At 40.8% G+C, this 16,879-nt stretch overlaps 1 protein-coding gene across 1 annotated transcript in view; it reads right to left on the bottom strand.

Annotated features, from left to right (window-relative positions):
• LOC118768320 (SCO-spondin-like) overlaps positions 1-16,879 on the bottom strand; it is a 447,598-nt gene that overhangs the window by 18,590 nt on the left and 412,129 nt on the right. The window contains exons 13-17 of the mRNA XM_036514554.1: positions 12,794-12,840; positions 10,521-10,596; positions 8,758-8,907; positions 5,592-5,641; positions 554-721 (exon numbers count right to left, since the gene is read on the bottom strand). Of these exons, the coding sequence (XP_036370447.1) occupies positions 554-721; positions 5,592-5,641; positions 8,758-8,907; positions 10,521-10,596; positions 12,794-12,840 (491 nt within the window). The remainder of the gene's footprint in view (positions 1-553; positions 722-5,591; positions 5,642-8,757; positions 8,908-10,520; positions 10,597-12,793; positions 12,841-16,879) is intronic.

Here is a 16,879-nt window from a genome sequence, read left to right as displayed (position 1 = left end):
GACAAAAATCGTATTATACAGTGTTATCATATACCAAAATCTCTCATGGAAGCGCCATCCAACCAAACTGCAAATATATGGGAAACTACCACCTGTGTCATCTCTTGTGAAAGGTTGGAGGGTCCAGTTTGCTGGACATTGTTGTAGAGCTGAAAAAGAGGTAATTTCTACTCTTCTCCTCTGGAAGCCATCTACTTGCAATACCAGAGGGCGCACACTCTCCTACCCTGATGTAATCTCCAGGGATACAGGCATCCAGCAACAGGACCTCCGTAATGCCATGATGGACCGTGAAGTCTGGCGTAGCATGGTAAATTCCATTGTCTCAACCACGGTTGAACAATGGTGATGATGATATACCAAAAGGATGCTACATGAATTGGGCCATTGCTGAGAGTACAATAAGTGAATATGGATCATTGATAAACAGACAGTCCAAATTTGTTATCTAATCAGTAGACAGCTTCGACTATTTGGTTAGTTGTGTCTTTAAGCATTTCTAAAATGAGACACAAAAAAAAAAAACAAAAAACAAACAAAATAAAATACTTACATTCAACATTTTGGTTGCACAGTGAAGTTTCAAAAGATTTTCCGACACACTTTATACCATTACAACGTGGCACAGGATTTGAACATGTCCTCAATCTCCACATTTTCCCACCTTCACAGGTTTTGCTGCATGTGCTCCATTCAGACCAATGTGACCAGCCACCATTTACTAGAGGCAAATAATATGAAAGTAAAATACATGATATCTAGTAGAAGCACCCCATGCCCACCCCAAATGTAAGCAGAGACCAATCTTTAAATATATATTTTAGTTTCTAAATGGCATGTATTCTTGAAATCAAATTCGATGACTGGCATCTGTAGCAGTGGAGCACTAAGAGCACCATCCGAGCGTGATCGTTGTCAGAGCAGCTGACTGGCTTTTGTGTGAACTAATTACTTAAATTTTGAAGGAATATAGATTTCCATTCATTGTAACCTTCAGATTATCAATCAAAATGTCAGACTGCTTAACCCTTTTGATACCAACCCGGCCAAAACCGCCTCTGGTTCTGTAGTACAAATGTCTTGTTTTCATAAGTTTGGAATTAAAATCTTCCCCCAAACCTTAGTCACAATTAATGTTCCTAACACTAGCTTAATGATAACTAAGTTCTTTTATTAAATTCTTTGTTATATTTAAAATTAATTGAAAGAAACACAGAGCACCTCAACAAAAATATGGTAACAAAAGGGTTAGTATTAGGAACATAAATTGTGACTAAGGTTTGGTGAAAGATTTTAATTCAAACCTTATGAAACAATTCTTAACCCTTTTGATACCAACCCAGTTGAAACCAACTCTGGCTCTGTAGTACAAATGTCTTATTTTCATAAGTTTTGAATTAAAATCTTCCACCAAAACTTAGACACAATTTATGTTCCTAACACTAGCTTAATGATAACAAAGTTATTTTACTAAATTCTTTGATATATTTCAAATTAATTGAAAGAAACACAGAGCATCTCAAAATAAATACGGTAACGAAAGGGTTAATGTATTTCTTTTATAAAAGATGTGTTTACCGCAACTCTTTTGTATGAAAATCAGTCAAAGCTGATCATCCCAAAACAGACTTATATGATCCAATCAGCCGTATATGGGAAGGTGCTGAAAAGCTTCTGGCTTTGAGTAAAAGAAAATTCAGGAGGATCAGTTAATTATGATTTTATTCAACACATTCTCCTCTCAGATTCATACACTTATTACAACTGTCCTTCAGTTTTTCTAATCCTTGTAAAAAAAAAAAACTCTGGCGCAGGAGTGGCTGTGTGGTAAGTAGCTTGCTAACCAACCACATGGTTCCGGGTTCAGTCCCACTGTGTGGCATCTTGGGCAAGTGTCTTCTGCTATAGCCCCGGGCCGACCAATGCCTTGTGAGTGGATTTGGTAGACGGAAACTGAAAGAAGCCTGTCGTATATATGTATATATATATGTATATATAAATGTATGTGTGTGTGTTTGTGTGTCTGAGTTTGTCCACCTAGCATTGCTTGACAACCGATGCTGGTGTGTTTACGTCCGCGTAACTTAGCGGTTCGACAAAAGAGACCGATAGAATAAGTACTGGGCTTACAAAGAATAAGTCCCGGGGTCGATTTGCTCGACTAAAGGTGGTGCTCCAGCATGGCTGCAGTCAAATGACTGAAACAAGTAAAAGAGTAAAGAGTATGGTTGGGCCTCCAACCATATCAAAGCAGACACTGGAACTGAATGCAGGCCTCTAGATCTGATCAAACTATCCAACCTATACCAGCATGGAAGATGGATATTAAATGATAATAAAAATATACACTGCTGTGTTTAATTTAATCAGCAAATAGTAATGTATTGGGAGACCCCCTTCGGTCATGAATGACCAAGGGTTTGTACCTAGGAAGTTACCCTCCGAGGCACAAGTCCGGGCAAGGTTGTTTATGGAAGACCAGCAGTTGCCCATGCATACAGGCCTCCTCTCCATGCCACCAGTGTTATCCAAGGAAAAGCAAAAGGGACCGATACAGCTTGGTACCAGTGATGTTGCAACTCATTTCTACAGCTGAGTGAACTGGGGCTATGTGAAATAAAGTGTCTTGCTCAAGAGCACAACACGCAGCCCAGTTCAGGATTCGAGCTCACAACCTCACGATTGTTAGCTCGATGCTCTAACCACTGAGCCATGCGCCTTCACAAATAGTAATGTATTGGGAGACCCTCTTTGGTCATGAATGACCAAGAGATTGTACCTAGAAAGTTACCCTCCGAGGCACAAGTCCGGGCAAGGTTGTTTATGGAAGGCCAGCAGTCGCCCATGCATACCGGCCTGCCCTCTCCACACCCTTAAAGCCAGGACCTTTTCAGTACCCCCTTGTATACATGTTCTCTTAAATAGCAGGACTTCTCATTCCCTTACATCAAATCACACAGGAATTTACAGTGCGTTTTCATGTTTTTTCATATGTGTATGAATTCATCTCTCAACATCAATGGAAATTGTAGCTGAGATACTAGTGCCGGTGGCACGTAAGAGAACCGTCCGAACGTGGCCGTTGCTAGCGCTGCCCCGACTGGCCTCCGTGCTGGTGGCACGTAAAAAGCACCATCCGATTGTGGCCGTTTGCCAGCTTCGTCTGGCACCTGTGCAGGTGGCACGTAAAAAGCACCCATTACACTCACAGAGTGGTTGGCGTTAGGAAGGGCATCCAGCTGTAGAAACACTGCCAGATCAGACTGGGCCTGGTGCAGCCTTCCGGCTTCCCAGACCCCAGTTGAACCGTCCAACCCATGCTAGCATGGAGAGCGGACGCTAAATGATGATGATGATGATGATGATGTAACTGGGTTCCATAAATAGTGTAAATGCTATGAGGTTGAGCTGAATAGAAGACACACTTCTCTGATTAGTATGAATGCATAAACATTAACCCTTTAGCATATAAACCACTCAAAACATTCTACCTGTTGTAGTTTCAAACTAGCCCTCTCTGGCCTCTCACCCCTACCCCACAATGACATTCTAAAAATAAACAATCACATCATAAAAATCTTGAAGCTACAATGCAATTCATGATGAAGATCAGAAGACTGAACTAAAACATGGTAATATAATTTTATTTGAATAGACTCTCTTTACTCTTTTACTCTTTTACTTGTTTCAGTCATTTGACTGTGGCCATGCTGGAGCACCGCGTTTAGTCGAGCAAATCGACCCCAGGACTTATTCTTTGTAAGCCTAGTACTTATTATATCGGTCTCTTTTGCCGAACCGCTAAGTTACGGGGATGTAAACACACCAGCATCGGTCGTCAAGCGATGTTGGAGGGACAAACACAGACACACAAATACACACACACACATATATATATATATATATACATATAGACGATGGGCTTCTTTCAGTTTCCATCTACCAAATCCACTCCAAATCCACTCACAAGGCTTTGGTCGGCCCGAGGCTATAGTAGAAGACACTTTACCAAGGTGCCACGCAGTGGGACTGAACCCGGAACCATGTGGTTGGTAAACAAGCTACTTATCACACAGCCACTCCTGCGCCTATGAAAATGTAAAAATGAAATTGTTTCAAGATAATTTTGGCACAGTCTATTCAAATAAAATTATGTTAGCATGTTTTAGTGCAATCTTCAGAACCCTAGGTACCAAATGAGATATTTCTTGACGCATGCTGTGGTTTCATCAACTGTTAAGATGCGAAAATCTGCTGATGCTGTTTCTCCAAATGTAGATCTCTTGAGCAATGTAGCTAGTATTCCCAAGTTGGCAAGTATGAAGAATTGTTCGCAAGCTCAGAAAAATGCTTAGTGGCATTTCATCCGTTTTTATGTTCTGAGTTCAGATTCTGCTGAGGTCAACTTTGCCATTCATCCATTCAGGGTCAATAAAATAAATACAAGCTGAGCACTGGAATTGGTGTAATTGACCCAGCCCCTCCCCTGAAAGTGCTGGCATTGTACCATAATTTAAAACCAATATTTTATGTGGGCTGTTCCAGTTGCTCCAGGCCAAAGTTAATATAAATCAGATGAGATTAAAGTGGAGAGATCTTGATTATTAGCTACTAAATTTCAATCTTTTAAGCTAATCTCCCCTTTCTCTATGTTGTTTCCCACACTTTTAACTGCTTGTTCTTTGTTCATCTTCGGTTGAACTATTTCCTTATTTCTTTATTGCCCACAAGGGGCCAAACACAGAGGGGACAAACAAAGACAGACAAACGGATTAAGTCGATTACATTGACCCCAGTGCATAACTGGTACTTAATTTATCGACCCCGAAAGGATGAAAGGCAAAGTCAACCTCGACGGAATTTGAACTCAGAACGTAATGGCAGACGAAATACCAATTTCTTTACTACCCACAAGGGGCTAAACACAGAGAGGACAAACAAGGACAGACAAAAGGATTAAGTCAATTATATCAACCCCAGTGGCTGGTACTTATTTAATCGACCCCGAAAGGATGAAAGGTAAAGTTGAACTCAGAACGTAGCGGCAGACGAAATACTGCTAAGCATTTCACCCGCCGTGCTAACGATTCTGCCAGCTCACTCCTTTATCTATTTCCACACATATTCTTTTCTACTCTAGGCACAAGGCCTGAAATTTTTAGGGAGTGGGGGCCAGTCAATTAGATCGACCCCAGTATGCAACTGGTACTTAATCTATCGATGCTGAAAGGATGAAAGGTAAAGTCAACCTTGGCGGAATTTGAACTCAGAATGTAAAGACAGATGTAATACTGCTAAGCACTTCGCCCCGTGTGCTGACATTTCTGCCAGTTCGCTGCCTTTATCTATTTCCACAGATATTACCAAGCTAAAGACAATCAAGGAATGATTGAAATATTTCTTATATTACCATTTCTTTTCATTTTTAATAATAATAATAATGATTTCTATTTATTTCTTTTTAGGCTCAATTAGCAGAGCAGAGGGTTGTTGAAGTCTTAGTAATATTTCATATAATACGTAAACACTTTAAATCAAATCACCAGAAAATATAAATATATAAAGAATAATCAGTTTGAAGTGAATCTTACCATTTGTTGTTAATTTTGGGGAACATACTTCTTTGAAGTTATGACACTGGCTGAAAAGTTATCACAGAAATAGTATATTGGGCATTAAAAAGGTAAAATAGGTTATTTTCTCAAAGCCCTAAATCACATTTAAAATATTTTCAAAGTAAAATAGCTGTTCCAGGTAGTTGGGCTGGAATTAGGGGAAAACTAAATTGTAAAAAAATATTTAATAATCAGTACAGGTGTCTCACATAAATTATGAAAAATATTCCAAACTGATTGTGTCTGGGGAGAGTAATTTTCTTTTTGTGCCTTATAACACACTCACTGGTAAAATTACCACTTATTTCCTAATTTTATTTTTATTTTCCTAAAGTGAATATTTTACCGGTGAGTGTATTAAATTATAAGGCACAAAAAGTAAAAAATGACTCTCCCCAGACACAACAGAATATGCTTCAACATACGAACTCACATAAAGAATCTTGTAAACCAAATCCAAAAACGAAATAATTCCAAACTGAAGAATATGTAATTTGAATCACTTTCTCCTGTCACTCATTCTGCATCCTTGCTATCATCCATTAGCATACTGAATTCTCTTTTCCCCTGAACACCCACTTATATTTATAATTGTCACTCTCCTTATTTCTTTATGAGGGGCTAAACATAGAGGGGACAAACAAAGACAGACAAATTACCACTGAGCATTTTGCCCGGCGTACTAACAATTCTACCAGCTTGCTGCCTTATTGCCACTCTCCTGCTAATGCCACCCCCACATATCTCTGACCTCCATCTTTGTCATTCTCTCACCTCTCAACAGAATCTCCCTATTTCTCATCGATCTATGGTACTGTGGCTCTCCACACTCTCCTACTTGTGCTATCACTTATCACCTCTTCTTCACATCTATTTCCTCCCCCTTTTCCCCCTCCAAAATCCAGATTCTCTTTGACCATATTTCCATCTGCATTCCTCATTCATTGCACTCACCCCTATCCCCATTTCTAGCCCCTGTTACTTTCCTTTTACACTCAATTGTGCCATGCAAAAAGCATCCATTACACTCTGCAAAGTGTTTTGTATTAGGAAAGCCTTCCAGCCGTAAAAAGCATTTCAAAGCAGACACTGGAACTGAATGCAGGCCTCTAGATCTGATCAAACTATCCAACCTATACCAGCATGGAAGATGGATATTAAATGATAATAAAAATATACACTGCTGTGTTTAATTTAATCAGCAAATAGTAATGTATTGGGAGACCCCCTTCGGTCATGAATGACCAAGGGATTGTACCTAGGAAGTTACCCTCCGAGGCACAAGTCCGGGCAAGATTGTTTATGGAAGACCAGCAGTGTTATCTCCATGCCACCAGTGTTATCCAAGGGAAAGCAAAAGGGGCCGATACAGCTTGGTACCAGTGATGTTGCAACTCATTTCTACAGCTGAGTGAACTGGGGCTATGTGAAATAAAGTGTCTTGCTCAAGAGCACAACATGCAGCCCGGTCCAGGATTCAAGCTCACAACCTCACGATTGTTAGCTCAATGCTCTAACCACTGAGCCATGCGCCTTCACAAATAGTAATGCATAAACATAACAAAACATATTCATAATAATCTGAATGAATTGTTATGGAGCCAAGAAACTAGATACTGACTGTTAAGAAATACAGTTAGCGATATATCTCTCTCTATATAAACGGCAGTTTGTCTGTGTGTGTTTCTGTGTGTCTGTTTGGTTGTACCCTCACCCTGACCACGGCTTTCAACCGATTCTGATGAAACTTGACACACACATAGCCCAATGTCATAATTCAAAACTAACGCAGCGAAAATTTTGAAAAGTTCCCCCAGTTCTGAAAAAAATCGATAAATTCGACATGGGGTCGAGAATCAGAAACACAAACCGCAAACTGTCTAGGGGACGCAACTCCACCTTTTTTAACTCTCAAAAAAAAATTTACCATAATTTTTTTTCCATTTTTTTGCTATTTTTTGGCTATAACTCTCTAAAAATGCTTTATAGTTATTTCCCTTACAAACCTGAGCAACGCCGGGTGATACTGCTAGTGTTAAATAAGATGATTTATTTGTAACATCATAATATCATTAAACACTGTTTTGAGATTCTTTAGTGTGCTAGAAAATATGAGCAAGAATCTCTTTCTCTTCTAGAATTTAGTCATTGCAGTGTCATGTAAGAATATTGTATTATTGGGGGACATTTTATTGCAGTATCAGCAAGATAGTGTGTAAATGGGGAGAGTGAACGATGACTGTCAACACCAGCCAACCAAATAGTGAGAGTGTAGGAAGTAGAATGTAAGGGAGTGCATTCATCTAATGATGTCCCTTATGCCTTGAAATGAACAAGAGAGTTATGTTGATAGGGATGAGAGAAGGGGTAGAGTTGAGTGTTTCTCTCTGCTTGTTAAAATATTGAAAATATATTACAAGTGAGAGGTCCCAAGCGTCTTAAATAAAGTATTTGGTGTACCAACGAAGAAGCTTCTATATGGTGACTCATCCTACTAGAAATAGCAGCTGACACTCACTAAAATCACATCCTGCTGTCTTAGATAAAGACAGTACAGTTTGGATCATGCAGTCATAGATATACCATAAAAATGATAGGATGATCACAGCCAGGATGTTTTGATTATGGATCAGCTTAAAAGATTGACATAGGCGCAGGAGTGGCTGTGTGGTAAGTAGCTTGCCTACCAACCACATGGTTCCGGGTTCAGTCCCACTGCGTGGCACCTTGGGCAAGTGTCTTCTGCTACAGCCTCGGGCCGACCAATGCCTTGTGAGTGGATTTGGTAGACGGAAACTGAAAGAAGCCTGTCGTATATATGTATATATATGTATGTATGTGTATGTATATGTTTGTGTGTCTGTGTTTGTCCCTCTAGCATTGCTTGACAACCGATGCTGGTGTGTTTACATCCCCGTCACTTAGCGGTTCGGCAAAAGAGACCGATAGAATAAGTACTGGGCTTACAAAGAATAAGTCCCGGGGTCGATTTGCTCGACTAAAGGCGGTGCTCCAGCATGGCCACAGTCAAATGACTGAAACAAGTAAAAGAGTAAAGAGTAAAGAGAGCTAAACTAAACAACAATGACCACCAAAGTATTTGACCCACAAGAGATCCTTAGTCAGTTGGAAACAAACTTACCATTCTTCACAGACTGTTTCTCTTATAATACTACCTTCATGGTAACCGGCACCATCCAGAACACAATCAAATGGACAGGCGGCTAAGATGCAGTCCTGAGATTCTTTCATTTGCTCTGATGTACAGTTAGAATTACTTGAAACCAGTTTTCTACAATTGAAAAGAAAAATACAAAACAGTGAAAATCAAATTCAAATATCATTGTTTACCGTAAATCCTCGAGTATAGTCCGCCCTTGAGTATGATAAAATCTACGAGGCATTTTATGGGCATGTAATGTATAAAATGTTTTATTGGAGATTAATGTACAGGTTTAAGTCTTGCATATAAAAAAACCCTTAGTGGAGGTGCAATGGCCCAGTGGTTAGGGTAGCGGACTCGCGGTCGTAGGATCGTGGTTTCGATTCCCAGACCGGGCGTTGTGAGTGTTTATTGAGCGAAAACACCTAAAGCTGCACGAGGCTCCGGCAGGGGATGGTGGTGATCCCTGCTGCTGTACTCTTTCACCACAACTTTCTCTCACTCTTTCTTCCTGTTTCTGCTGTACCTGTATTTCAAAGGGCCAGCCTTGTCACTCTCTGTGTCACGCTGAATATCCCTGAGAACTACGTTGAGGGTACACGTGTCTGTGGAGTGCTCAGCCACTTACACGTTAATTTCACGAGCAGGCTGTTCCTTTGGTCGGATCAACCGGAACCCTCATTGTCGTAACCGATGGAGTGCTTCTGATGAAAAAACCTTAGTAAAGACCCACAGTAGTTCAAACATTTAATACTGGTTTTTAATTATTAATTGTTTGCTACAGTAATGATGCAAACTGGCATTACAAACTGCAGGATGAACTATTTAGCGCTAAACTATTAAGCACAATTCGTGCGTAATTAAGCCAGCAGCACCTAATCGAACAAACACTTCCGCGCATGCGTAATACAACAATGGTGATGTTCTTAACTGTTATATGGGAATGTAAATATGTTTGCAAATTGTTTTTGTTACATGTTATTCTGTGTTCTGAATACTTTTATTTTAATAAATGTTGCTTACTGCAAGTTATGGATGATTCTTTTATGACTTCATTGCTTTCAGGCTTAGCTTACGGTATTTTCGCACCCGATATCACAAAATGCGTCTGAATAAACACTGCCGGTCAGCAAATAGAGACTCGGACATTGTTTAGAAAATATTTTACATTTTTAACCTTGTATATAGTACGCACTGGGGATTTTGACCATTAAATTTTGGGAAAAAAATGCAGACTATACTCGAGGATTTACGGTACATGTATGCATGCTCTCACACACACACACACACACACACACACACACACACACACACACACACACACACACACTTATTTGGTTTCACAGAGAAAGAGCAAAAGAAACCAATGTGAATTCTTCAAATCCAATCTATCAGTGGCACTGATTTCTAAGACATTTCGAAAATTCCCCACCTGAGATTCTTATGTGAATAGATGCACACATTTGGGTATATGTATCAATACTTCAACCAACTCAACTACATATTTACAAATACTGGGACCACTCTTAACTCAGAAAGTCTTGTTGCTTTGTTAGTAACCAGCCTGAAATCTCTCAAGAACTTCAAGTAAAAGAGTAAGGTTATCTCTAGAGATTTCCTACAGAAAATCTGCGGAGGTAACCTTAACAAGCATAAACTGTGTGATTTTACTAAATAATCCTTATCTGAGATCTTACTCCATCATTTTATACTTGATATTTCAACTGTTAAACATTTCTTACCGATATCTTGTTTGCTTTCCGGCGCCACATGATTTACTGCATGATCCCCAGCTTGTCCAATCAGTGTAGTGACAACCTTTTAAAAGACAGGTTATTAAAGGTAAATTAAAAGACATCTTTAGATAAATAAGTGAAAGAAATAACGAAAACAATATCAATTTTAAAATTCTTTCATATGACATTTGATATTATTCTTTTATTCTTTTCAGTCATTTGACTGTGGCAATGCTGGAGCACCGCCTTTAGTCGAGCACATCGACCCCAAGACTTATTCTTTGTAAGCCGAATACTTATTCTATTGGTCTCTTTTGCCAAACTGCTAAGTTACAGGGACATAAATACACCAGCATCGGTTGTCAAGCGATGTGGGGGGGGGGGTACAAACACAGACACACAAACATGCATACACATATACACATACACATATTCATATATATGACAGTCTTCTTTCAGTTTCCATCTACCAAATCCACTCACAAGGCTTTGGTCTGCCTGAGGCTATGCCATAGGACTGAACCCAGAACTATGCAGTGGGGAAGCAAGCTTCTTACCACACAGCCATGCCTATGCATATCATCATCATCATCATCATCATCGTTTAACGTCCGTTCTCCATGCTAGCATGGGTTGGACGGTTCGACCGGGGATCTGGGAAGCCAGAAGGCTGCACCAGGCTCCAGTCTTATCTGGCAATGTTTCTATATGTATCTATATAAATTAGAGAAGAACCATCATGAAGCAATTCAACAATGATATACGTAAATCATACCATATAGAAAAAAAAATTAAAGATACGATAAAACATTTACCTAAAACTAAATAAATTACTAAATAATAATTAATACATTATATACTAATTATATACTATTTATTTATTATTTAGTACTTTATTTAGTTTTAGGTAAATGTTTTATCGTATCTTTAATTTTTTCTATATGGTATGATTTAAGTATATCATTGTTGAATTGCTACATGGTTGTTCTTCTCTAATTTATATACTTGTATTATATATTGTGAAATTTGATTTAGCATTACTAAATTGAATTTTTCCCTGTAAGTTTGGAATCATATTCCCTAATATTATTACACACACACACACGCACAGACACAAGGGTTCAGTTTCTTATTTCTTTATTACCCACAAGAGGCTAAACATAGAAGGGACAAACAAGGACAGACAAAAGGATTAAGTCGATTACATCGACCCCAGTGTGTAACGGGTACTTAATTTATCGACCCTGAAAGGATGAAAGGCAAAGGCGACCTTGGCGGAATTTGAACTCAGAAGGAAATGACAGATGAAATACCGCTAAGCATTTCGTCCGGTGTACTAACGTTTCTGCCAGCTTGCCAAGGTTTCAGTTTCTGTATACCAAATTCACTTGCAAGGCTTTGGTTGGCTCAGGGTTATAATGGTAGAGGACACTTGTCAAAATTGCTATGCAGGGGGAACTGAACCTAAAACCATGTGGGTGGGAAGCAAATATCTTCACCACACAGCAACACCTGTAGCCAAGTGTGTACATGTGTATGTGTGCGAATGCACATGTGTGTGTGTGTGTTTGTACATTAGAACACACCCACATTAGCGTCCCCAAAGTCCATCCCCTCCTCGCCGTGGTGGGGACGCTGGCAATGGGTAGTGTCAGAGCTATGCCGTCGGGAACTTCGGTTCCTGGTAGGGCAACCCAAGGCGGATTGGTCTGACACCGAGTGGTATTAGGGCCACAACCCGGCAGACGGGGCTCTGGTGAAAATCCTTGGAGTGTCTGTTTGCGTCCCCAAAGTCCATCCCCTCCTCACCGTGGTGGGGACGCTGGCAACGGGTAGTGCCAGAGCTATGCCGTCGGGAACTTCGGTTCCTGGTAGGGCCACCCAAGGTGGATTGGTCTGATACCGAGTGGTATTAGGGCCACAACCTGGCAGATGGGGCTCTGGTGAAAATCCTTGGAGTGTCTGTTTCGGCAACCAGCGGCTCCTAGGTCGTTCTGTCCCTGTGTCTGCGGACAACCTGCGGCAAACAGGATGTCTCTACATGTGGGATTGTTGGGGACCGCTTGTGAAATTCATATTCTCACGAAACTTCTTCCGCTGCCATGGTTCGAAATGCCTCGAGGGTGGTAGAAGAAGCCGACTCAACCCGCCCAGGGGGAATGTCGCCACAAGTACAAGTACAAGTACAAGTAAGTACACACACACGCAAAAATTTTCTCATATATGTATGCTGTACAACACAAAGATAACAAGAGTGGAAAAATTTTGTATCTACTTACAATCCTTTAATACTGACTGACAAGATATTTCTCCCATTTTACATACACTGGAAAGAAAAGAAAAAGCAGTAAGTGAAAGACATTGGAACTATTTACCAACAACAATATTTAATTTTTAATGATTTTATTATTGCATCACCAAATATGAATTTTGGAGATGTACTTGCATAGCGAGTGACTTGATCTGAGATCGTGTGCTGGAACGAAAACAATTGCAGCATGGAAGGTGTTTGTAAGGCATTTAAGAAACACAGAAAAACCGTTAGATTCACTTAACATTTGAATTTAATTTGTCAAAATATTTTCGTCACTTTGAGACCGTGACCTGTTCACTGACAAAACTTTGTGATGCATATATATATATATCTATATATATATATATATATATAACAATTGCAGCATGGAAGGTGTTTATAAGCCATTTAAGAAACACACAAAAGCCGTTAGATTCACTTCAACATTTAAATTTAATTTGTGAAAATATTTTCATTGCTTTGAGACCGCGACCTGTTCACTGACAAAACTTTGAGATGCAGCAAGAAGCATTGTCAGTGAACAGGTCGCGGTCTCAAAGCGACGAAAATATTTTGACAAATTAAATTTAAATGTTGAAGTGAATCTAACAGTTTTGTGTGTTTCTTAAATGGCTTATAAACACCTTCCACGCTGCAAATATGAATTTGTTATAGTGATTCATTTTGAACAAGGAGGCTGAATTGAGAAACCTGAAGTGCTAGAAACAACAGTTAGTTAATATAGTAACAGATGAGAGGAAAGATTCATTTGCATTCTTTATAACTTTATTTAATTTTCCTGAGAAGAAAAGAACACCACACTAAACACTTATGGCCCAGACACATGTACATTCATGATAAATATTGACATGTAGGCGCAGGAGTGGCTGTGTGGTAAGTTGCTTGCTTACCAACCACATGGTTCCAGGTTCATTCCCACTGCATGGCACCTTGGGCAAGTGTCTTCTACTTTAGCCTCAGGTATACCAAAGCCTTGTGAGTGGATATGGTAGACGGAAACTGAAAGAAGCCTGTCATATATATGTATATGTATGTGTATATATACGAGGGGCGTTCAATAAGTAATGCCCCTGACCCACTTCCCATAGCAGTAGAGCAACGAAACTTGGAACAGTTATTAGTCTTTTTCTACATAGGAACCACCCAGAGTTACGCATTTCTCCCATCGTTTGATGCAGCTTTGAAGACCGTTTTTGTAGAAGACCCCAGCTTGGTCCTCCAACCACGACGTGACTTCAGAAATCAAGGCTGCATCATCTGGGAAATGCTTTCCTTTCAAAAACAACTTCATGGCTGGGAAGAGGTGAAAATCAGAGGGTGCAAGGTCAGGAGAGTAGGGGGGATGGGGATGAGTTCATAGCCGCACGCCTGTGCTTCTGATCTGGTGACACGCGAGTTGTGGACTGGAGCGTTGTCCTGCAGGAGGAGGATGCTTTGCTGATCTTGCCTCGCCTCTTGATTTTGATAGCTTCTCTTAATTTCCTCAAAAGTGAAGCATAATAGGCTCCTGTAATTGTGGTACCCTTTGCCAGGAAATCTGTCATCACTACTCCGTCCTGGTCCCAGAAGACTGTAAGCATGACCTTGCCAGCGGAGGGCTGCACCCTTGTCTTCTTTGGAGGAGGTGAGTCACGGTGCTTCCACTGCATTGACTGGGCTTTGGTCTCTGGATCATAGTGATGGACCCAGGTTTTATCCTATGCAATCAGTCTTTTGAAAAATTTTGACTCATCTTCTTGGCACATCTCCAAATTCATCCTCGAGCACTCGACGCGTTCTTGCTTCTGGAAAGGTGTGAGCAACCTGGGAATCCATCTGACAGACACCTTTTGCATATGCAAATGGTCATGAATGATAGTTTCCACAGACCCGGTACTAATCTTGACCTCATGGGCTATTTGGCGAATAGTTATGCGTCGATCTTCCAAAATGGCAGCCTCAACTTGACGGACAGATGCCTCATCAATGGCAGAAGGGGGCGACCAGATCTGGGAGCTGTTTCCACAGAGTTCCGACCATGTTTGAATTCACGATGCCAGCGTTTTACAAGGTCATATGATGGGGCATCATCACCATAAGTTACTTTCATTTCATCAAAAGTCTCCCGTGGTGTGCGTCCTTTCAAATACAAAAACCGGATCACTGCTCGACACGCAACATGCTCCATTTCACACTTGACTCAGTTCAAACACCTGTAAATCGGAAACCACAATTCGTTCAGAGCTGTAATTTGCCACTTAATCTATAGAGATATAAATAATTGCACATGTAAAATTTCAGCTAGATCAAACAACTGCAAGTGGGTCAGAGGCATTACTTATTGAACGCCCCTCGTATATATATATGGGTGTATATGTCATCATCATCATTGTTTAACGTCCGCTTTCCATGCTAGCATGGGTTGGACGATTTGACTGAGGACTGGCGAACCAGATGGCTGCACCAGGCTCTAATCTTGATCTGGCTTGGTTTTCTACTGCTGGATGCCCTTCCTAACACCAACCACTCTGAGATTGTAGTGGGTGCTTTTACGTGCCACCGGTACAAGGGCCAGTCAGGTGGTACTGGCAACAGCCACGAAAAAATCATGTTTTTTTTTACGTGTCACTTGCACACTGGTACAAGTGCCAGTAAGGCGACACTGGTAATGATCACGCTCGAATGGTGCTTTTTACGTGCCACCGGCATGAATGCCAATTAGCCACTATGGCAACAATCACGCTTGGATGGTGCTCTTAGTGCTCCACTAGCACAGACGCCAGTCACTGAATTTGATTTCGATTTCACTTGCCTCAAAAGGTCTTCGCAAGCAGTGTCCAATGAAGGGAAGGTACGCATAAGTGAGCTGGTTACACCCCTGGCTAAGGCCACAGCTTATGGTCTCACTTGGCTTGCTGGGTCTTCTCACACACACTGCATATTTTCAAAGGTCTCAGTCACTAATCATTGCCTCAGTGAGGCCTAATGTTCGAAGGTTGTGCTTCACCACTTCATCCCAGGTCTTCCTGGGTCTACCTCTTCCACAGGTTCCCTCAACCGCTAGGGTGTGGCACTTTTTCACACAGCTATCCTCATCAATTATCGCCATATGACCATACCAGTGCAGTTGTCTCTCTTGCACACTACATCAGATGCTTCTTAGGTCTAACTTTTCTCTCAAGGAACTTACACTCTATGGTGTATGCACACTGACATTACACATCCATTGGATTATACTAAAAAGGTTTTCTTTGTCCTGTCAAAAAGTGATTGATCATTTGCCTTTGACCTACGACCTCAGCCATGTCAGACGAAGTTCAAATGGACAGGAGCTGACCTACTTAGATACAAAATCTGCTGCAGTATGTCTGTCCTTCTAGCTGCCACAGTTACTATAAATACGGTGGTCAACAGACAGACAGGGAGATGAGAAAGGCCTAGCAGGCAAACGAGAAAGGTCTATGACGACAAGTTTTGGATGACCGTAGAGACCCAAAAGAAATGTTCCAAGTTCCACAGTAGACTACTGATCTCAGATAAACTACGCACACACACACAAAGATTGAGTTTTGACACATCACTTCCACAGATGTACCCTGTTTCTATTTCTAGCAACTCGTAGCAGTTGTCAACATTTTGCATGTAATTATGTGTATCAACGACAAATTAAGTCCGGTGAATAAATTATTTTTAACTATGAATCGATTCACTCATTTGTTTACTTCAAAGACATACACATTCCTTTTGCATCTGTTCACCTGATACACACACATAACCACTACAACTGTATTAGTGGAGGCGCAATGGCCCAGTGGTTAGGGCAGCGGACTCACGGTCATAGGATCGCGGTTTCAATTCCCAGACCGGGCGTTGTGAGTGTTTATTGAGCGAAAACACCTAAAGCTCCACGAGGCTCCGGCAGGGGATGGTGGTGATCCCTGCTGTACTCTTTCACCACAACTTTCTCGCACTCTTACTTCCTGTTTCTGTTGTACCTGTATTTCAAGGGGCCGGCCTTGTCACTCTCTGTGTCACGCTGAATATCCCCGAGAACTACGTTAAGGGTGCACGT

The sequence above is a fragment of the Octopus sinensis genome, linkage group LG28 (assembly GCF_006345805.1).
Source record: "Octopus sinensis linkage group LG28, ASM634580v1, whole genome shotgun sequence".
Taxonomy (NCBI): Eukaryota; Metazoa; Mollusca; class Cephalopoda; order Octopoda; family Octopodidae; genus Octopus; species Octopus sinensis.
Note: the sequence above shows the minus strand (reverse complement) of the source record. Positions and strands in the feature narration are given on the sequence as shown.